The 24,403-nt window shown below is 35.5% G+C and overlaps 1 protein-coding gene across 1 annotated transcript in view; it reads left to right on the top strand.

The window, feature by feature from the left end:
* The window catches only part of LOC127029911 (lipoxygenase homology domain-containing protein 1-like), a 143,059-nt gene that overhangs the window by 102,483 nt on the left and 16,173 nt on the right, over window positions 1-24,403 (top strand). The window contains exons 30-36 of the mRNA XM_050915731.1: window positions 1,352-1,604; window positions 6,484-6,725; window positions 9,277-9,403; window positions 11,045-11,193; window positions 21,772-21,979; window positions 23,616-23,675; window positions 23,987-24,165. Coding sequence (XP_050771688.1) covers window positions 1,352-1,604; window positions 6,484-6,725; window positions 9,277-9,403; window positions 11,045-11,193; window positions 21,772-21,979; window positions 23,616-23,675; window positions 23,987-24,165 — 1,218 coding nt within the window. The remainder of the gene's footprint in view (window positions 1-1,351; window positions 1,605-6,483; window positions 6,726-9,276; window positions 9,404-11,044; window positions 11,194-21,771; window positions 21,980-23,615; window positions 23,676-23,986; window positions 24,166-24,403) is intronic.

Genomic DNA, 24,403 nt, shown 5'->3' with positions numbered 1-24,403 from the left:
GTGATTATGACCACTGTTGTCTAATGACTGTTAATTATTATCACAAAGAATGAGACTAATGATAGGTCCCTTTTTCAGATAGAGTTAGCTGTGAAGGAACATGAATATTAGCAATACAGGCTATTTCCTCGAAGTCAAGGGTCATGTAGACTGGCAAGAAAATTATATTTGGCTCGGAACTAAGAAAAATAAAATTAAAAAGCAATGAGTGCTCCCAAAAAGTTATTTACAAGATGTTCCTCACAGCTAGATCTTATTTTGGGCTACTCATGCATTACATGAAGGGGTATAACTTGCCATGGTAACTGTTTGGGGAGATCGTGGATATAACAAGGTAAGAATGCTGGAAGTCCTAAGGCTGTGATAGGAATAATAACTCTGATGTTTTCTTTTTCTGAGCACATTGTAGAGAATAGTCCGACACAGACAGGAGAATGGACCAGATGACATAATTCTTTCTAAAAATCATCTCTTCCTTTGTTGCTTTCTGGTCCTCATGCTTTTTCCTGTCTGGTGGCAAATTGGTTGGCAACAAATAAAAATTATAACGTCTGTTTCTACTATCCATCTGGGTTTTTTTTAATGTCACCCACACACATGCCCATGTATCTACCCACCCACTCATATTATCTCTTGCACGGAACACATTCATTCTCTCACTCACATAATTTATTCATCCCAACATGCACTAGTACAGTTGCCATTTAGCTTTTGTTTACTGGTAGCCGTAGCAATATTTAAACAGATGTCTATTTACATCCGAAGAGCACATCAATTCTTGCCTGTATGCGTGCACAGCCTTAGTTATAGTTTCTAATGTCAGTATCTTCCTTTGTTTGCATAGTCATCAACAGTGTCAGTATTTCTGTTCAGAGTTGAATAATACGACATTTCCCATTTGAAAAATAGGATGTCTTAGAATATAAAAGACTTTGAAATGCTTAAAAATAAAATGCCTTATCTAAACCAAAGTTCAATTTACTAGGCCTATCCTGATATTTGAAGCACTCCCTTTGTTTCAGTATGAGGGATTGGTTGAACTTCAGTTTTCATGAGACTTCTGTAAGTAAATTAATGATCAGAGGTTTCTTTCTACCCAAAATAGTGTGATGTTTTTAATAATAAAGCCTGGGATGCAAGGAAAAATGTACGTATTCAAGGATCCACATATTTTCTGAACAGGGTCTCCAAATATGAATGTCAGCCTATAATATCTTTCTTTACTATCAGAAAGGAAAAGATACTTCAGCATTGAAAGGCATCTGTCTTTCCAAACATAAGCTTCTTAAAGACAGATGATAAAATATATGATTTAATCAGTTTGCTATGCATTTTGCCTTTACCTTCTCAGGTTTGTATCTCTGAAATGAGAGCAGTAGACCTCGGACAGTTAAGCAAAGTGCTTGTTGAGCACCATAATGTGGGTTATGGAGCTGGATGGTACCTGGACCAAATTGTCATCCATGAATCAGGCAAGACTGATGGCCAATACGCATTTCTTTGCCAGCAATGGTTAGACAGTGGAGTTGGTGATGCGCAGACGGAACGAATGTTGAAACTTCTTGGAAAAGTCAGGAATGGGATGTTGACAGGAAAGATTTATGGTAAGGTCCAAAATCATCAAAGCTCCTTCCAGCTTTTGTTTTAATTGTAATTCATATTATTTTTTGGGTTATTTTTAAGACTAAAACCAAAATACAGACATAATATAGCTTAAATGTGGGTTGCATCTCTTACACAAATTGTCTCTCCAAACACTTTCTAGAGCTGGTAAATACAATTATAATGTTCAGGGAAGAAAGACTAGAGCAGAAGGGAGATATTAAGTGATGGAGGCAATGAAGGAACTATGTTTTTAGTTGAGGCTAGAAAAAAGCTGAAGCAGAAAGAGGTAGGTTGTTCCATATGGCAGTCAATGCAGAGCAGAAGGCTCCTGCAACAGTGATGAAATCACAAGAAGAGATACAAAAACTCTTTTAGCAGAACGAGATTTTCCCATATGTTCATATATTTGCAGAAAGCATTTGCTTTTATTTGCAGTTTTCTTTTTTACTTACATCAATGGCACAAGTTCTTGCAAACAGCTAGTTGACCTGAACCCAATATCCTATTCAAATTGTTTAATGGAAAAAAGACCAAAATTCAGAAACAACTTAGACACTGAAAACATGATAAGTCTTTTATGCTCTGCCAGGGTGCTGGATTTCTTAGCGCTCTCGTGTCTTTTTTGAAGGGGTGTAAAATGTTGGTTTGGGTCCATTTATGAAATCTGAATCAGAACTGGTAGACCAAACTATGTAAAGTTTAACTATTCTGAAGGTGTGAATTTGCATTCTATATCAGCAGTTTTGTAAACTGATCTTTATTAATTTCTGTGCTCATGGATGTTTCATTTTATGCTCAGAGAGTTTTATATTATACATAGTTGCAGACACAGTTAGTAGTGTGTATCCTCATATTTAGCTACCTGTACCTAGTCCACTAGCGCATATCTTATATCATCTAAGGAAACAGAAAAATAATGTCACTGAGACAACATAAGGACAGAATACTATGGAAATATAAGCACAGGATGAGCAGCTAGAGCAGTGACAATTTCAGAATAAGAAATAGCTGTATTGCATCACTGCAAGTATTCCAGGTCTCTAAAAAAGTAGATTCCATAGGTGCCCTACATAATCCACAGAGCAAGGCAGGCATCTCCTGAGGGTAATTCAGAGCAGAAGCCCAAGGGCGGCCAGAGTCTGTCACATCTTTCTTCACTGATAATATGAAAAGTGAGAGAAATCTTGCATCCTTGTTTATGCACCTTAATTAGTGTCTGAACGTAGCTATGTAAAAACATTTTCCTTCCTCTGTTTTCCACACACACAGAGTCCTCCAAAATCTGAGTGCAGGCTTATTAATATTTTCCAGTTGTGATTATTAATACTCAGCTCTGCATCTCTTGAAAATCAGTTCTGGTCTGGGTGCATAATAACTTTAGAAAGAACATGACAAGTAAGCAGAGAGCCTATAAAGAATGGAGAAACAAAAGACTGATCAGCGAAGAGCGCTATACCTTAGAGGTCAGAGAGTATATGGATACAACGGGACTTACTAAATGTCAAGCTGAGTCAGATTTTATAAAAGAATTAAAACAAATAGTAAAGGTTCTTCAACCATTTACTTATAAAAAGGACCTGGAAAGATGTGTAACTATGCAGGAACAAAAGAGTGCAGACTGAAGGTGATGTAGGTAAAATCCCTAAACAAATAGAATACTTTATCTCTGGTTTCATTAAGGAACCATAACGTTGGCAAGGGAAGCGAAACCAAAATTACTAATGGGAATGAGGTTATTAAAAATCACCAAATCTGAAATGCAAATAGAACTTCAAGTTTCATGTAGTCAAACAGTGACAACCAAAGGAGTTGTTAGCCCAGAATATTGAAGGAATTGGCTAATGAAGTGGCAGATCTAGTAGCAAGGATTTCAAACAATTTTATGAAGACAAAAGGTATGAATTGAAAATAGCAAAGGTAATACCTCCACCTAAAAAATAGAAAGCATAATGTAGGTGACTATAGACCTAGTAATTGATCACATGCAAACCTTTATAACACACTTGAAGAAAAGGTTAGTTAAGATAATAGAGGCAAATAGGAAATGAGAAGGAATGCATCATGACTTTACTAAAGATAGATTGTAAAACAAAGTTGATACTCTTTAGAAATATTTTCCAGTAGAAGAAATGTAATGACATCTAATCTGTCTAAATTTCAGTACTGAATTTTATTTGCTTTATGGGAAATTATTAGGTAATAATAAGAAAGTGGAAAGTAGTAGTAAAAGGCAGAATTGTAAAGAGCTGGAGAAGAGAGAATGAACATGCTGATGAAATCTGTTGGTGCTACAAAGCTGAGAGTACTATCAGGAGATGAATAGGTTGCGTGATAAACTTTGAGAACTGGAGGAAAGCAATGAAACTGAATTCTGTAGCACAAAGCTTGAATACAATTAGGCGTAAACCCAACCAAATATTTGAGCTTGTAATTCTGGTACAGGTTCCTAACTTCCATTGATTTTGGGGGGGAATTAGGTACTAAGTACTAGCTAAGAGTCTAAAAACTGTATTGGATCTGTATCCCCATGTCTTGTAATGATTTCTGCTACAGGAGTTAATCAGCAGGATATGACTAGGAGAAATACTTGGGTTTGTTATATGATCACAGGATAATTTTTAAGACAGTAATGTGACGTGGCTGTGAGTAAAGTAGTTGTGACCCCACAATGTATGTAGGCATTATCAGTGAAGATATAAAAGAATTAATGCCACTACAGAGAAACAGTGATATTTTACCGGGACTGCTGTGTGCAATTGTGGTCGCCTCTGTCCAGAAGGACGGTTTCAAGTTGGAATAGCTGTAAAGAAGACATGATGACTGGGAATATGGCAAGTCTTTGTTGTGAAAGGGTATTGAAAAACTTGACATATTCACCCTAGCAAATGAAATGCTCAAAATGGACACAGTTGTGATCTATCAAATTAATGGTGGCTTACACATCAAGGAGGGAAAAGAGTTATTTAAGCTAATGGACAAAGTTGTAAAAATAAATGGGTTTCAGCAGTCCATTAATGCCATTCTGAGAAAATGAAAAGATTTCTGAGAAAGAAAGAATGAATTTTTAGCATAGCTCTCTTTTAGACTTAACTAAAGAGAAGGAAAGAAGCTTAATGTAGCTGGTTTTAAATTGGATCTTGACAAATTTATCAGAGATTATACAATATAGTTAACATGTAATAGCAGCGTATGGTACTGTATGATCCAACAGAGACAGTCATTCCATTCAGTCTTCCTAGGCAGCTATACATTGATAGTTTAAAGGCTTAATATTTCGGTACTAAAGGGCTAAAAAAATCTTGGATTATGTCACAGGGGATATGATAAATTTTCATTTGACTTCCATTTTTTCATGCATATCATTGGTTTCATTTATATTTAATGTTCATAGACATGAAAATGCTAGCTATTTATGATTATCCATAAAGTCATAACATCTGAAGTTATTTTAGATGATTTTAAAGATGGTGAGTACTAACTTTTTACCTTCACCAAGTCCTGACTTTATGGCAGAGATCCTCACCTGATCTAAAGTAATAAAGCTTTATTTGCATTAGTTTATAGTAGGAGATAAAGATTTGCCTGTTGCGGTTAGGAAGCTGGGCTTTACAGGGCTATGGACATAAACTCAGAAAGTCACAGTTTCTGTTACTCAGAGTAAAATACCCTGTTTTACAAAATAGCTATTTGAAATTATTAAATCCATACTTTGCCACACTTTGTATAAACAGAGCTAAGTTATCTTAATAAAAAAATGGTCATGCTCAATTCTGCACCAGCCCAGGCGACCAAAGCCTCTCTGTAGGAGTCATGATTTTTTAAAATGGAAAACCTGGTTTTGATAGCCCTGAATTTTCCATATATTCTATGAACATGAATTAAAATTTTAAAGCTAGCTAAATCAGTGGGATTTTTTTGATGGGTACAAGTTGCTGATCCTGAAAACTGTCTTGTTGATTGGAGGTTTAACTAAATATCTGTTCAGTATGGAGTTACAGAAGTTACTCGGGAGCCTACCTGGTATCAGTCTGCAGTCCTTATGAGCCTTCAGGTGACTGCCAATTCATCTAGAATGTCTAAGAGACTAAGTGCTTCAAACTAGACCTTTAGTTTGAATATGAGCTACTATTCTTTTTCAATATAATTTTGCAAATTTTTTTAAAGTAAAACTGCTGGTTTTGAGTGTTTTCTGTGTCCTAAAGTAGGCAAATCCATGTGCTGTTATATAAGACTATTTTTAATCTCTCAGCAAACATCACTTCCTTCACAGAAGATATGGATAAAGTTTTGTACTTTGCTGGCATGATAATTGTGGTGATCTGTGATAAAAATATCACATTTCAGCTCTGAACCAGTTTACCTCATCAGCATCTTGTCATAGAATATATGGAGGAAATTTTAACATTCTAGTTTAAGTAGCTCCTCAAAAAGTTAAAATGAAAAAATACCCTCCCCTGACCAAAGGCAAACCTGATAACCAGTACGACCTAGTAGAATATATGCTTCTTTTGAGTGGTGATTAGTAAGAAAAAAAATTTTAAATCATCAGAGGAAACACTTATGAGGGGAAAAAATCAACAGATTGGCATGGCTCTTCATAAATCTCTAATATGGAACTGGCAGTCTTATCTGTGTAGTGCTATTGGACTGGCCCGTCTCTAAAGGGTCAGCTATCACTACGGAAGGGCTGGTGTCCAAATTTGCTTCTCAATAAATCAATGATAATGAGTGAACCTGTTACGTGCCAGTATTTTAGCTCAGTGCAAAGGTGGGAATGGGTTGCTAGTCACTCACTAACTCAGCTGGTTACAAATTGCTGTATTATTTTGGATACTCAGCAAACTCATTAATTTTTTTTCTACTGTTTTGTTTCAACAGGGACTTGGGATGTCCTTGTCACAACTAGTGATATTTCTTCTAGTTCCATGAATCCTAAAATGTCTCTAACTGTATGTGGTGAAAAAGGTATCTGTACTTCAGTCATGTTCCCCAAAGGATGCCTTAAAAAAAAGCAGATTTATAAGACTTCAATTGAACTAAATAAGAAATTCAATACTATATTCAAAGTTCGCCTAGAAATTGAAGAAGCTGGAGAAGGAGAGACTTGGCATTGCCAGGAGGTAAAAAATAAAAACTAAAGCAATTACTTATTGTGCCTTTATCGTAAAATTCTCCTTTTTTTCATATTCTATGGTTATTGCTTCCAGTTTCCAGTTCTGTCTGAAATTACATAATTTTTAATTTACAAAAGTAAGTGCATCTGCTAACAACACTTGTAGAGTGATAACTTCAGAGACTGCTCAAAACATTTACTAGGATAGCTATGGATAAAAAAAACCTTGTAAACTTAGGTGGATTTCTAGAGTGCATATATACTGATGTGCCATCATCTATAGCATATCCAGTGGTGTTTTTTCAGAACTGTACACACTGGCATACATTGCAGTATTTACATAACTCCAAATTGGCTGTTACCTGTTGTAGACCCCGTGATCCAAGGCAAATAATTAAGCCAGACACTAGAAATGCCTTTTGATGAAAATATCTGCCTTTTAAGTTGGCATGTGAAAAAAAGAAGTGAATAGCAAAAGTGACAATCTTTCTTCTGATGTCCATGATGCTGAAGCTAAAATCCGGCATCGCGCTAAAATTGCTGTGGCAGTTCACTATACAAAAAATATCTTTATCCTCTTATGCTGGCAAAATAAAAAGAAGTCTAAGGGAAAGAATCGTCTTGTTTCAAATTGCAGACACACTTTTGTCCATTAATGTTTGTAATTTGTTCTCATTAAAAACCAGAGAATAAAAATAATTTTCCTGTCCAATACATGATATTAGTGAGCTGAACCCCCTGACATTTAAATGGTAGGCAGGTTAATTTCATCTTTGTAGCTAGATGAAATAGTCATCTAACAAATCTACTAATAAAATTAAGACTGCTTCTTGGATATTGTAGGAGACAGTGGATCACAGAAAATATTTCAGAACAGAAATTTGGCAGTTGAAAACAGTGACATCCATTAGCCTGTTTTACTTCATTAGCTCAGAACAATGACTCAAAGTTGAGTTAGGAAAAAATCAACATCATTTATATAAGTAAGGAAAAGATGCACATTTACATTAGGTAGGATTAGAAAAAGAAAGAAAATATAAATTTCCCTGCTTTGGGGTATATGTAAATTAATGGAGTTTTTGAAAGACATTTCCTCTGTTATTCTATGGATTCCATAGCAGGACTGACTGAATCCTTGTATGAAATAACTAGGTTGGTATAAAAGGTTGCAGATAATATCTGTTATTAAAGACAAGTTAGCAGTCTATTTACACTGCTGGTTAGAACCAGGATGGTCATTTCTATGCTATTTTACTTTGATTTTACAAGATTGCACCTCACAGAGAGTCTGAGATTTCGCTCTTCTATCACAAGTAAATGCAGGTGCTGTTGGTTTAATTCTATATTTAGATTGAGAATTCATTTTTATAACCATAACTGCAAAATAATTCTTTTGACGTTTTTGAGGAAATCGAAATCATTATAAAATAACGTCCAGAACAAAATTAATTAAAATACATTTTATTTCTGAAGCATGTAATAGCTAACATCATTATTCTTGCTTCTTTCACTTCTTGAAGAAATAAAGCTCAGTAAATGAAATCTGATTTTCAAGAAACTGTTCAGGAATGTATATGTTAGTATGAAAGGGAAATTGTGTTAATATTATACTTTACACTGCATTTTAAAAAATCTTTTCGATGTGTCTGTCATAATGAAAAATAATAGGAGTCTTGAAGACAAAATAATGCTACCATCTCACAGTGACAATTGCTAACCAAAGATGGTTGAGCTTACTGGGTTAAGGGTTTGGTCATTTTAGTGAGTTAGGTCATGAAGAAATGTATGAGTGAATTCTCTGTGCCCTTTTCAAAGCAGGGTTACTTCCTGCAACATATTTTCAAATATATCGTCTGTTCTAGCTTTAAGTAGTTTAGAAAATGCTACTTTATCTCTTAGTGTAGGGGGTAGTACCATAGTGTAAGAAAGACACCTCGTTATTAAAGTATATTTTCTTATAGTAAGACTAAGCTACTTAGCTCAGGATCACCCTTTTATTACTTTATATAAAGAATTTCATAGAGATTAAAAATATTTAGTAACATACTCTATATATTCATATGACACATATGTACAGATATATAATACATGCCATAAAACATTCTTCATTTCTGTTTTTCAGTTTTTCCCAGAAACACTTCATTTTCTTTCTCCCGTTACTTAGAATGAGAAAACATTCTGCACTGAAAAACGTTGTGGCATATTGACATTTCTCACAAGCTGAAATGGGCATATCAACACTTCTTTTTCTTCCATATGCTGGATGAATAGGTTACATAAAGGAACATTTTTGAACCATTCCAAATATTTTTTTTTTTTTTTCCCTTACTGCAGTCTCTACAGCAATAGTGTTGACAACATTTTAATTATTTTTAATTGGGAAAGATAGCTATTCCTTCTCTTTTAAAAGGCTGCTTTCAAAAACATTTTAGAAAAATTTATTTCCTCTTCTTTTTTAATATTGAGATGATGTGTCATAGCTGTTTAATAATATGTCTTTTGCTATAGTTTCCATTAGAGCACAACAGATGCTGAAGTATTTCTTTTTGCTCTTTAAGGTAAAGCTTCAACACAGAGAAAGTAAAAATGTTCTAGAATTTCCATTTTGTCGCAACTTTGCAGATGAAGAAGGAGGAAGAGTGGCTGAGCTTCCAGTTCTCACAGCTGGGTCTCCTTTTCCAGCAGGTTTGTCACAAATCAGAAACACTGGTAAAGATTTGGTCAGTGATGATGGCTCATTTTCAGAGCCGTCCAAAGGATTTAGCAGATACTTTCTAATCATCTTAGCTAGTGATGCATGGCTAGGTTCAATCCAGTACAGTGTTTTAAAAAAAAAAAAAATCTCAGACCCTGTAACTGAGCATTGTGCATTCATGTCTGATTGGTATCAGTTTGTGACACATAAAAGAGCAAGCATACAGCACTGAAAATATTTAAAAAGTTTTGAACAGTACTCAGAGTTCAGCTTTTTCTCAATAATATGATTTGGTTCTCTCCCGGAGGAAACAAAGGAAATCCACAGGAAATAACTCTTGTACTGTAATTTCAGATAAGAAGGAGATCCATGGCTCCTCACAACAGAAGCTCCTCTGTTTGAGTTCCTAGAATTTCAGGCATCCTTCTTCTGTGACCTAGCAGTTATATGTCATCAAACTCCTTCATGCAAGTTGTGCCTTGATCACCTCAAGACTGGATTTTTTTAGTTTGCTCTGTGTTTCTTAGGAAGTTTTATAACCAAAGTTAGTGAAGAATGGAAGAGCTCTTGTCCTAAATGGATATTCTACTATGAGAATATCCCAGTCTCCTCCAAGTGTTTCCCAGGAGTTAAGGGTTTAAATCAATAGCCCAAGTAATCTGTGTATTCCTTGCTTTTTCTGCTGTGCTTTCAAAGCCAGTGTCAAAAAAAAGCACTTGGGCAGAAGCTCCTTGATTATGAATTTGAGAAGAGTACTGCTGGGGTATTCCCTGGGAAGGCTCTTTGTCTTTTAAATACTTAATTTTTTTTTCTGGAAGAGCACAGGTATTTAAATCTTTACAAATGCTGCTCCTCTTTCTGAGGAGCATTTAACATGAGGACAGATACTGTTTACCTTCTCATATTTTTTTCTCTTTTTCAATTGAATGTTTTGGGGATGTGGCTTCTTTCTTATTTTGAGGGCCAGATCACCAGTGTGTTATGCATTTCTCTGGGAGTACAAAACAGGTACTTAATGTAAACAGTCATCCAAGAAATGCTCAGCTGAGGAGTTGTAATTAAGACGACATGTCAGAGAACACGCAATGTTTCTGGAAATCCTCTGCTGAGGCCAATAACCGCAACTGGTACAGTGTAGAGCAGCCAGCCACTGACTGGGCCATGATCCAGAGGAAATACAAAAGTTGCCATCTTTCTGGCAGAGTTCAGCTTCATTTGAACTCTGTGAGGCTCAGAGCAGAGATGTGCTTTTTGAGTAATTTAGTATCATCCATAGCCTAGGAACTGTTTCATAGGAGTGTTGCATATTTAAATGCATGCAAGTGTGTGGTAGAGTATTATTTACATGGCTTTACAACAATTTGTGATGTGTTTATTTTTCTTTCATTTTGTCTTCTGCTTGTGTTTCAGGCCCACTCACAAACTATTTAGCTTATTATTCCTTATAATAGTGGTTCTTAAATTTTAATTACAACACTTCTATGTGCTTTTCTAAGCATTATAATACAGTTTGGCCTTTTGATCACTCTGGGCAGGACCAAAAATGAAAATGTAATAGTAGCAATTTATTAAATAATATATTTTTTAGCTGATTAAGCTTTGGTAAACCTTTGATCTCTTTTTCCCAACAGTGAAAAGCTATGTTCTCTATATCACTACGGGAGCACCCCCTAGGTCAGGAACAGATGCAGATGTGTACGTTATGCTGCAAGGCCTTTTGGGAGATACTGGCAGAAGAAAGTTAATCAGAAAAGGAGATGATAATTTCAGTAAAGGAAAGGTATACTTATAATTTCTGCATGATATTTTGCACTTTTAGAACCCAGTCCAATTCACGTGGACTTCATGGGAGTAAGATAGAGTCTATGAAGTCCAGTTTGCAATGCTCTGTGATTGTAAGTGCATGTGTATATCGATATCTCTATCTTATGTGGAAAATACTGATGCTTATATAGCTGATACTAACAATACTGAGAAGTAATAAAGTGACTGTATCAAGTGCTTGGAAGCATATATGGAAGGTCTTCAGTGACATGCCAGTGGTTTTCCTGCATATTTGATTCACAATAGAGCTATAAAGAGACTCAATTTCCTTTAATACCTCTTTTCTTCCCATGCCATTCTTCAGGCTAAGGCTCCTTTCCCTGGCTTTTGCCTTACCACTGCCAGTCCACCCCTCAGTCTGGCTCTTGGTCTTTCTCCAGAGATTAAGCCACTGCCCTCCATAGTTTTCTTAGACCTAAGACGGTCATTCATTCACTGTGCAGGAGTGAGTCTTGCAGCTCATAGATGTAGACCAGTCAAAGACCAGCATAGTTGCCAGCGATGCATTTGCCTGTAGCGTTGTGAGTATAAACAGAAATTAGAGGGAATTTAGTTACTGAATGTGCTGCAGAAACGTGGGCAGATTTACAGCAAAATGCACGTCTTTTGACATAAAACCTAGTCCCTGTTGGAAGCTCTGGATAGAGGGAGTGAAATTTTCACCTAAAAAGGTCACTAGATTTTTTAAACATGGAATAAACAAAATGTTTGTATTTTCTGTGGATCTTTATTTGAAAACAAATTTGAGGATTAAAACAATTTAATAAAGATTCTGAAACAAACGTCTGTTACAGAAAATTTGAGTTGGAATAGTTAAAGCTTAGAAAAAGAATCACCAGTGTCTCTCAACCAGAAATGCTGAGCATATTTTACATTAGACAGTGCTACCTGTCTTTCCTATAGTTCGTGCACTCTTCTACCTTTCTGAAATCTCAGGGAATACTGGGATTATGGTATTTTAACCTGTCCCTCTTTTGGAAATACCATGCAGTAAACTACTTCCTTCTCCTGGTGTTGGCTGCCAAACAAATGAGAGTTTCTCGAAGGAAACAAGCTTGCAGATTGGCTTAGATTGATAACCAAAGCAGAGGCAGGATATTTGGAATTAGGAGGAGCTCAGCTCCTAACTACCCCCACCTCATTAATTCAGTGGGAGTGGAACGGGGTCATTATCTTACTGGATTTTACTTACTTGAAATGCTTATTCATAAGAAACTTGAGAGAGTTTAAATCTTTATTTTTAAGGGACTAAATACTTGTGGATGAGGGTACTCAGTTTTGATAAAGGCACATTTGTCTTCCCTAACGTTGAAACTCAGATTATGGTTTATTGATAAGATTATGGTTTATTGATAAGCTGATTTAATTGGATTTTAGAGCTGCAGTCCTTTTGTCCTCATGGAGTAAAGTTAGTTTAATGTAAGTTTTACTGGATTTCTCCTTAAATCATAACTCCACAAGTGAGCAATCTGATTTCTAGACTGGTAGTTCTTAATGAAGAGGGACCAGGGATGCACATCTAGAAATGTTGCCTAAGAGAACAGAAATGAACTACAAAGATTCATAACCTGAAGGGTATTTTTATAGTATTTTCATCTACTTCAATGTGGCACAGAATTTTTCTGTTTTACATAGTAAGAGGCAGAGCTGGCATGTACCCATCTCTTCATTACTTATTTGACATTTTATAGGAGCAGTGTGTGAATGTAACACAGTATCCTTATATTTCTAAAAGTAGATATCAGCATAGGAATATTTTAGGGCCCTAAAAAGAAATTGCTTGTAGATAAGTAATAGAGAAACATAGAAAAGTCTTGATTTGCTCCTTGTTCAGTGAAAATAAAGTAAAGGTATTTGGTTAATTGACAAAGTGTAAATTGATTCTGCAAGCAAGACTCCTGCCTTTGCAGCAACATTTTGTGCATGACATGTTTTGGAAATTTCCCAATGTTTTCTTCCCTTTATAAGTAATCTCCAAAAAGACTCTCAACTGTAGAATGTCTCTTTCTATAGCAGCCCAATCACATATTGTGCCGAGCACCCCTGCAGTCATAGAGTCTGGACTTGGTGGTTTAGGGGATTTTGGAGTATAACAGACAGAATTTGCATTTTGAATCTTAGCAGTTGTTCTGACATTTTAAAATGTGCTTTTCCTTGCAATAATTTTTCCCCTGACTATACAGTAGCAGCTAGTGAACTGGAACAGTGTTTCTGTTAGAAATCACATCAAAATATGGTGTTAGTCTCACAGAATGTCAGGGCTGCTACAAACAACAGTTTAGCAATGCAGAAATACATAGAAATGTTTAAATATTCAGGGGACTTCGCAGTGGATTGGAGATATGCTTCTCTCATTTAACAGGTCTTTTATTTACATGAGCTGAGTTATATGATAGTAAAAGACTGAATTAGCTTCTAATATCTGAAAAGTTGCTTTGTGTCTTTCCAAAGTCCTTACACCTGTGAAACAGGTCTCTCTATCAGAGAACCGGTAGATAAAGTAATGTGCATGATATTATTAGTTCACCAGTAAGCTCCCTGTAGCTCACCCTGTGTCTGAGAGAGCAGCACCGTCACCGAGAGAGCTGAGCTTCTGGTGATCTACTCAGACAAATGAGTGTGAGAACTAGTGCTCAAGAACTGTATTCTTTCAAATTGCTATGACATTGATGCTTTGTTTGATGTTCTCCTAAAAACTGTAAGGATAGACAAAGCAATCTCAGCGCACTTCTTTGTGCAGTTCAGCTTTCATGAAATGCTAATAGTATTTATTCATACTTCATGAGTCAATTTAAGCCTGATAAATGTTACTCACTACAAACACTTTCTTGAACCAAGTATACTCAGTGCAGACATTCTGTAAAAACCAGGGCCCAGTTTTGTAAAATCCTTACGGTATCTCCATATTGCTTCTGGCACCCAACATTTTTCAGGGAATGAAATTCTTTATGCTTCTTTATATGGTCTTTGATAGACTTGCTGTATGCTCTGTCATATGGCTGTGAGTTACCCACAAATTTCCTCTTTGAGTATGTAGCTTTTTTCAGATCAATTCCATCAAAGCTAGTAAACTACACTGAATACGTTATGACTTACATTTAAGTATTTTAATCTTGGTATAATGAAAGTGGCCAGTATTTTAAGTACTCTAAGTTACTGAAGCAGTAAAATCTCTGTGAATTTTTACTTAATTCTCTTAGTTGTTGAAAAGATATATCCTTTATCCTGCCCTATATTTAGACATCAACTGCTCAGGTTGGTACCATGGTAACTGCAGCACATACAAAAATTGTCAGTGAGAGGTGACTGTTGGTGTTCAGTTTCAGTACTCGCTTACGGATTAAGCATTGGCAATTTAAAAAAATTACTTCAGGAAAAAATCCACGTGTGCCAGAATACACTAAGAAGGGCCAGAATGTGGGACAGTGTACTGTGGCCACTAGTAGGAAGTCAATATTCGTCTGTAGCATCCACATCCCATCACATCTAGAACGTTACTATTTCATAACTGCAGATAAACCTTCTCTTATGGAAAGCATATCTGACATAATGATCAAATAATTGCAAAGTGCCACTGATCCAAATGTATTCATCATAGTGGTAGGCTGTTGGCCAAGTAATTGCAGTACAGAAACGAACGGTAAAATGGTCTGGTCATCGAGCAGAAGGATTAATCAGATGGAAACTAAGAAAATATGGAATACCATCATAGTGAAGGAAAGACTGGTGGAGGTTGTCAGAAACTATGAGGAGAAACGCAGAAAGAAAGAACGTAACTAAAGCTTTATATAGCCCTAGGACACAGTGGCAAATATCTGAGCCACGTGCAGTTCTCAGTGATACCTCCAGGATGGTATTTCCCAGTTAGTAGTTACAGTCAGTTAGTAACAGATTTATAGGAGGCAGAGCTAGAACATACCATTGCAATCACCTAGATTGCCTACATAACACTGGCCAATGGATTAGGGCTGTGTGAATAATTAATTTTGGTTTCCTGACATATTCTTGCAGGGCAAGAAAAAATGTAAAACTTTGTTGTCAAAAGTTAAAAATTGGACAAACTTAATTAACACTAAAATTAATTACTTGAGGGGGAGCGACTTTCTGTCTATATAGAGCTCAAAAATAAATTACATAAATTACATTTCTAAAGCTGAAATACATCTTACTTAGTTTTAGTTGCCTTTAATGTGCACATTTGTTCTAACATGATGGTTTGAGCTTCTCCTGCAGAAAGGGAGTGAAGTAGATGCTTCCAGGAGGTGGTTACCTTCTCTCTTTATTTGGACATTTATCTTAAAATGAAACTAATTATCCTCAGAGAGTGCCTGCTGCTTTCTCAAGATTTTACAGTGAAATTATCTGACTACAGACTTATTTTAGATAGGCAAAGTTGGGTGAGTGAATTCTATGCCACATTTATTTCAGTTTTTTAATAAACAAGATAATTTGAAAATAAAATACAGCTGACTTTACTAACTTGATTTATCAAAAATCTTAAAATAGTTACAGTCAATCCAAGCCTGCATTTTTCAGCAAATAAAATATTCAACCATTTTTCTCAATGCAGCAAGAACTGAATTAACTTCAATTCAAGTTAAATAGTTTAGAAAATATATCTAACTCAGAATGAATGGCTTCCAGTGATGAAGTGCTCATCTAGTTGGAAAGCTGTTTCAAAGCTTAAATACCTTTTTTTTTTTTTTTTTTTTTAAAAGATTCACACTATTTTATGTCTAAATTTGTCAAGCTTTAACTTCTAGGAACTGGATTTTGTCACGCTTTTGACTGTTAGCCTGGATAGCGCACTCACACCAAATTTCTGCTGCCTTTGACAGTATTTATGACAATAAGCAAATCAGTATGCCTTTGACAAGTTAAATAGATTAGGCTGCTTCATTCACTGGAAGGCAGGCTTTCCAGTGATTTATGAACTCTCACAAATCTTTTCAGAGCACTCTTCAATTTAGCACCCTACTTCTTCAAGTGTCATAACTAGCAATTGTTTTTGCATCATCTCTAAAATCTTGTTTTCTTCCAGTTAACTCATGAAAATATTAAAGAGCATAAGCTTATTAACTGGCCTCACTACAATGAAGTGTTCTTGAAAATACACTCCATTTGCAGCTGCACTTGGAGACTTACCAGTTAGACATTTTATTGTCCCATTATCAGCCAGGTTGAGCCCACCTGAGAATCATTTAAATATTGGATTATGGTGTCTTAATCAAAATATTATACAATCATATGCATTACTAAAGTTGAAGAAAATTACATCCATCCTATTTTCTTTGCCTGTTAAACCAGATCTCAAACTTGTACTGTTATTATATCAGTCCAACAATCAGGCTGCATCAGATAGGTTTGAATTTGTCCAAAATGATGTCTGTCTTCAAGGGTTTTTTTGTTTTGGCTTGGGTTTTTTTTTTTTTAAATTTCTATTGTGTAATATAATGTGTGTTTACAGATTTGGATGTGGCTGGTGCTATTGGTCTCTGTAGCAGTCCTTCTGCATTTTACTAAATGCATTTTACTTGAAGTATGATTGAAATGTCTTTTACAAGTTAGTTGAATGGCCATACCTGCTGGTTATTATAATGTACCACTATTCTTTCTTACTCCTGTTGCTGTTCTATGCATACAAATCCTGTTTCAAAAAGATTCTGTTCCAGTTATACTAAGCAAATTAACATAAGGTCAGTTCAGGGCAAATATTATTTGGGTTTTTTTACTGCCCCTATTCTTTCATTTATTCTTCACTAATCTTGTTGAAGATGGATGAACCATGATAATTGTAGGTTATCAGAAACCTCCAATTATGCATTCACTGTAATTTAAATTTAATCTTTTTCATGTAAGATGAAGTTTTTCAATTAATTTCTGGGTGAGAATTTAACATAAAATAAAAACATGCTTGCAAAAATATGTGAATTTAGGAGGAAATTTGGGGTTGGCTTTTTCAGATGCATGGAAAACCCTATTTTTAAAGAAGCATTTGTACAGAACACAGATTACAAGATGCTGAGGTCACAGTCAGATGCACTGTTCATCCTTCCACTGAGCTGGGCCAAGACAGTACTGCTACCAGTGTTTGCCATCACTGCTGCTTACCACCCAATGTTTCCACCCCTTAAGTCTGCTGGCGCAGTGGCATACATTTACTTTGTCTAAATGTTTATTTAGTTTAAGCAATTAATACTGTTAATAATGGGGGCTTTTTCACTTGGTCTATCTTGATAAAATTTGGCTGGAGAGAAGCTGATTGTGTGGTTATGCTGGCACAGCTATGAAGGTGATAATCTCCATCTAAGAGAAGGTAGTGATGTGACAAGCGTTTGGGACAGGGTGGAGGAGTTCAGTTCAGCACAACTGGAAGAGCATATGGGACCACAGTCTGAAGTTATTTTTCTCATTTGTCTCCTTCTACAGGAATGTTCAGACACTGTTTCTGATTTGGGCTCAGTGTTACAGGGGCCTTTATTTTGCCACCCAGTGCTAAAACTCTTTTGTTTTCAGTGGAGTTTCTCCAGATTAACAAGTGCGATCAAAATAATCAGGCAGCAAATCAATAGGTTTGCTAAGCTTAATGGAAAAGGTCTTTTATCTAGACACTCTAACTCCTTTTCCAATAAAAGCCTATTAAAATGATAGTAACATTAGCAGTATGGGAAATCACTTGTGCATACAGGTTGATGAAATTAAGCATATGGTGTGTCTTGACTTGCCATTTTCAGTTCTGCTGGGAATATTGTCATTAACCAACCATCAAGTCTCAACACTGAGCCTATAAAATGATTGGCATTTATACAGGTGAATATTGCACAGTAACTGTTCAAATGCTTCTTCTGTTACAAGAGCTATTGCAACTGCTACAGACAGTGATATGTTGCCAGCACTGACACTAAAGAGTACTGAATAAAGTCAAAATGGGTCATAGATTCAAAGGAAATGTTCAAAACATGGGTCCCAGGAAAAAAAGAAACAATTGAAGAAAATCTGAAAAGGAGTTAACAAAAGTTAAACTTTAAATAGTCTGAAAGGGTTGCTGGAATGATTGTTTTTAAGGAATTTTTCAGTGCTTATTTTCTTATCCAAGAAATATGAAAAGTGTCAATTCTGGGTTTGCTAGGGCAGCTCTTCTGGGTCACAGAGTATGTATGGCGCTCACATTGTCAGTCTCAGCTGCTCAGTCTTGGAGAATATCTTTCTTTCTCCAGACAGTGTTAGTTAAGAAAATTTAGTGGGCTGTACATACACACAAATTGTTTTAATACTACTCTGAGAAAATTAGATATAAGCTCTGCTAAATTAGACAATATGTATTATTATCAATATTTAAGGTGACTTTTCTCCATTCAAACCTAATTTGCTAGTAGTAACTAAAAAACAATTAACATTTTTCCCTAAGGGAAAATGAAAAAGAAAAGTTTTATATTCTGTAGGTTTACCTATCTTCTGTGTGTTTTCTCCCTCTCTCCTTCTCTTTTTGCAGAAGAATTAAGCCTCCAGTAACTTAAAAGCTCCCTGTTTGTAAATCAGATAAGAGAGTATCATGTGACAAACAAGACCTGTCAACAACTCGAATATATCCTATGTTGTATGACTAATCCATGATCTGAAATGAATCCACAAAAATATTAGCTAAATTATTAATAATAATTCAATTTCTTTAAAATTATAATGAAATATATGTCATAATCTGTCTGCAGACAGCTTGCAAGGAGAAAAGTGGATTAAATTTGGCAAATAAATTATCTCTAGCAAATCGTTCATCTAGCTCTAACAATTATAGTTGCTGCTCATTCTCTATTCTTTTTTGGTCTCTTGACTACAATAAAGCTCATTACACCATGTAGATTTTCAAATGTACACATAAAGAGAAAATGTAATCTTGTCTGTGAAGTGAGTTTACCCTGGTTGTCACAATTCCTAGTCTAGTTAATAGTTTTTCAACTTGCAATTTACTAGATGGCTGAATCATCTGCAAATTTGACCATGGATTTCTGAGATTTTACATGCTCTAAAATGGGCTCGGTAAAATTGCACATCGACAAATGATGAAGTAGTGTGTCTAATGCAAAGCAAACATCAAAGTTTTCACAAATTTTTATTCAGCCAAAATATACCTATTTTCAGAGGAAAAAGGGTTTGGAAAACCTTTCATGCATTACCTATATACACAAACTTGCTGTTACCTGTGGCTGGATTATCCAGGTTATGAATAACCCACAGTAGATGCTGCACCTGAGTTAAGTGTTTTCAGAATCGCTACCACTAGGGAAAATGGTGTACAAATACTTTTGCTGATGTTGTGTGAAGTTTTTCTAGCTTAATAGAGTTTATTAACTGTCAAGCTTAGTGCAAGACAAACCCAACTATCCTTCTTCTGGAGACAGCGCAAGGCTAGAATTCTGCAGAATATTGTCTGTATTTTTCCTTTATTCCTAACTCTCTCTCCTTTCCAAAAGTGGATCACTGACAACAGATTTTTTGGAGATGCTGATGATAGTGTCACTAAACTACTCATCCTCTGGAAAACTCTTTTCTCTTAAAAAGAAATCTATTCTAACAAGTATTCTAATCTGACAAAATCTTCTTTATATGTTTCCAAGAAAATAAATCATGCATTAATGTAAGCATAACCACTTGCAAGAACAAACAGTAATTTTTAAGACTAATTTTCACATTTTGGGAACTTAAAATATTTATTTACTAACAGAGACAAGGGTCTGTATATTTCTTACTTGAGTTTATCTGTGTTTTTCACCCATCTTCTAGCCCTGTGTATTTTTAATACATTTTATTTAATAAGTGTAACAAACCATTTTATTTTATTCAAGCATGAGGCTAGAACTTTACCAATCCAATTAAAGATAGAATAAAGCAGTGATCGAACTCATATCACAATTAAGGTAAATTAAGAGTTCAGATTAATGGTATTCAATCATCAAATTAGTCCAATAAGTAATAAAATATAACTGTGGTGTTGACACTAAACATTACTTTTTTGACTTAACTATGGAAAATGTGAAGAGGAGCCTCATTCCCTGCAGTCCTGCACTCCATCTAGAACTTCAGCCCTTCCAATGTATTTGCTCTGCTGCTGCAGGACATTATCCTGAGAACCTTCATTTTCATCTTATGCTTTTGCCAGTCTAAATGCACTAAGCAGCCTATAACCTTGACTCATCGTAAGAAAGTACAGCTATTCAAGTGCCTCTTTAACACTTTTTCCTTAAAATCATTGTCATCTTGCTGTTCTCATTTTCCCATTTCACATGATAACTTAGGGGTGACAATGCAGATATGATGGTTAGATGATGCACTATAGCAGTTTTTGAATAACACTACCTTTCAGTCTAGAAGAAGCCACAGAGTAATTCAATGACAGGTTCATGATTATTTTTAGGAACCTGTTAAAGGTGTAGTTCGCAAACACACACATTCATTCAAACACAAATCTTTCATCAGTTCTTCACTTGGAAAACCTGTCCAGGGAAGACACATAACTGTGGCTGGTGGAGCAAGAGAACCGCTTTTCTCTGTTTCATCTCTGCACAATCCTTTGAATAAGGATTGCTGTCCTCTTGCTCTGGCTGAGCAACTTCAGTGTGAATTAGGTTGAGAAGACTTCTCAGGACTCAAGTGTTTTTGATCGTTATTGCAATCCGGTCCCCTCAAAAACATCTTTATGTCTTTAAATCATGCTGGAAATTCCATCACAAATAACACTAGATTTTACCAGTTATCAACCCTAATAGAAATGAGATGATAATTCATAAATCTATAAAGCAAAACAAGTGGAAGGTCTCTATGCCAAGAAACTAATCTCTGTTTTCCAGCTGAGGAAGTAGGTGTAAGACCCACAAAAAGCCAAAATCACATATTGTGAAAATGTTTAATGTCTGACATCTCACAATTTTCTTTAGGGATCTTACTTCAGTGCTCTAAACATTTAAAAAATATTATGGACTTTTTAACTGATAGAGAATAGTAGAACTTGTTTAAACATAACATTATCTAATATTTTTCCTTAAATTCAATTACTTTTATTAAACCTAATCCTACAAGTTAATTCAAATCTGGGATCAAGTTTGTCATTCTTTCCTAAGAGAATAAAATACCGTTCTGTGATGTTCACTTCTGCCCTTCTCATTCCCTGCATTTCACCCCTCAAACGGGAGCACTGGGGGTCTATTTTGTTGAGAGTAAGAGATGTTTAAAGTAGTATCCCTGCAAATCATTAAATGTGAAATTTGGGAAGGAAAATCTCTCAGGAAGTGAGCATAAGCAACTGATTGATCTGTGTGGGGAAACAGGTGGTTTAGCAGTAAATTGCAGAACTACAAAGGGAATACTGCTTAATGCAGGAGTTTAGCATCTTTAAATCTGTCATCTCTGGTCCTGTTGGTATTTATTGAATTAATGAAAAAAAAAATCCTGATTGTCCTCTCACTTTCATATTTCAAAATACACTGTTAATTTAGTTTGACGGTTCTGTTTCTGTATGTCTTTTTGATTCTGAATTTTTCAGGTGGATATTTTTCAAGTGGAAGCAGTAGATGTTGGGACTCTGCAAGGGATGGTGGTTGAAAAAGGGAAAGGCTCTGACTGGCTTCTGGAGAAGATTATTGTGAAAGAGTCAGCAGCTGCAGGGACAGAAACAGTGTTTATGGCTCAAACATGGCTAAAAGACAGACGCAATGGAAAAAGATCTGCCTCAGTAACTCTGAATGTCACAGGTCAATATTATCTTCAAACTATCATTGGCTGAGAAATTAATTCCAAACTGCAGAATGCAGCTATGTGGTTTACTTCTATAAACAAGTTATGGTTTAAAATATTCCAGTAGAACATCGTCATTACATAGGGAATTAGCGTGTCCGATAGTACTTTTTAGTACTATTTAATAACCACTGTTCGCCAGAGGATAATTTCTGCTTTGTTACTCCAGATTTACAGTGGCATAAATGGCAACAAATTTGGCCTATTCTCTTTACAAATTGCTGCCTCTCCAAGTCTTACTTCTACTTTTCCCCTTGCAAACAATTTTTTAAGCTTCGAATACCTCTGCCAGCTGCTTGTTAGATGTAGTGAAAATGAGGTAAACAGTGGGGTAAACTATGTTTAAGCAGTGGAGAAAACGCCTCCATTGTATTCAAGAGGACTGTTTTACATTATTTATGCCACGCTGTTTGGATAGCTTTTGCCAGAAACTGGACATACTTTTGACTGACACTGTGTGGGTAATCAGTCCACAGAGAGGCAGTTTTGACCGCACTGCCTGTGACTGCACTCTTTGTCAAGACAAAAAGGGAATGTGCACCCTCCCTCCCTGTGCCGTGGTTTCAATACAAACACAATCTGGTGTGCAAGCCGGGAGGGAACCACAGCACACCCCAACCAGACCAGTAGGCAACGAAAGCCCAGTATGTACCTTTAAGACTGATGTATTTCTTATGATCCTGCCTCTAAGGGAAGTAAATAGACAGTATAGATGAGTCCTTAGATTACAAAAAATATTCTAGTTCTTTTCCTCCTACCTCCCAGGGCATTGCTGCTCACTGTAGTGGCATTGGTGTGATGGTGCTTGTCCAGCAATAGCCTATTGAGACAGAGTAGAATTCCAGTGCAATCCATTTCCTCTGCTTTATCTTCTCTAACTTTTGATCATTTGAAACCCAGAAAGAAAAGGAGGAAGCTATTATTTCAGCTTTGTTTTAGATTGTATGTTGGGACTTTTCTGAATAAAATATAGGAATATTTAGTGTATTTAAGGTTATATAACATGGTTTTATTCAAATAAAAAAAAAAAAAATTCTGTTTCTACCAGAATGCATTGATTTGGTAGAAGAAGAAAATGTTCCTGTGAGTTTTTTAATACAATAATTGGCAAATCCAAACTTGGTTGTGATCTCAAAAGAAGGCTTTCCATCTTTGGTTCAGGCCTCTATCTAATGTTTACAAGTAGTTTTGATCTATACCAAATCCCACTGAAATCAATGGGAGATGATACCAGTGGGAGGAACATCAGCCCCCAAAATGGGCATTAAAAACATCCAATTAGTTCTGATTCATCCAGAGCATAAACTGTATAAACAAAACAGAAATGCTCTAAAATGAAAAATACTTGAATCTTCATGTTACAACCATTTCACAGTAAAGAGCTAGCTCTAGAGTCAGTTCATTAAATAGGATGATATGTAGGAGATGATGCTTAAGTAGAAAATCACATTGTACACTTCCTAGTTAAATCTTTAATCTCAATGATATAATACTCAGTCAATTGCCTCACTAGAGATGAATACAGGCATTTATTATCATTTAGACACTGTTTTACAAAAGTATTAATTTGGTCTTCAATCTTTTTTTAATTAGAAATTCAGGAGAGGAGGAGCACTTCTGCCTGGCCTTTAGGAAAAGAGCAAATGAATTCAGGTACAGCTTCTGCCATTACATCAACTGTTTTATTCATCAGTTCTGAAATAATAATGTGAGAATATTTTCATCACAATACATCATTACACTTACTAGTACTGCCAATATTTTCTGCTTTGTAATAGTAAGAAATGGCAATATACTTAGGGAGGTGATCAGCACCCAGGTGAAGTGCTTATATATTAATGCTCCCCATGTAGACTAAGACATGTCTCAGGAATTTTATCTCGGATACCTTGGTTAACATATGAAAAAAGAAACATCTTTAATCTTTTTTTTTCCTTTTTATTTTCCTTATTTTATTTGTTCAGAAGGCAGATGGAGGATTTATTTCACAAAACATCAAGAAGAAACAAAAAGAGACTTTGAAAAGTTGTCAGAAAATATATCCAAGTTGGTTATGATTTTTTATGGAAGCAACGGCAAGTCAAATCTGGTTTCCATGGAAAACAAAGTGGAACATCAGGCTAAGAACCAAATAACATATGATGTAAAATAATACATAGATTTGTCTATATTTAAATTTTCTTTGAGTTTCCTTTTAAAGAGAAACAACCATGTATTGCTGTAAATATTGCAGATATTATTGTTTGAATATTCAAGAAATGCAGAACTGAAATTTTCAGTTGCACATCAGATTTCATTTTTAATTTTTGTCTTTCTCAAGTTCATGATAATCAAGCATATTCTTTTTTTTATCAACAAATAGTCATAGTTAATAATGCATA

Source organism: Gymnogyps californianus, chromosome 2 (assembly GCF_018139145.2).
Source record: "Gymnogyps californianus isolate 813 chromosome 2, ASM1813914v2, whole genome shotgun sequence".
Taxonomy (NCBI): Eukaryota; Metazoa; Chordata; class Aves; order Accipitriformes; family Cathartidae; genus Gymnogyps; species Gymnogyps californianus.
The sequence above is the reverse complement of the archived record's forward strand: the minus strand, read 5'-3'. Positions and strand labels throughout refer to the sequence as shown.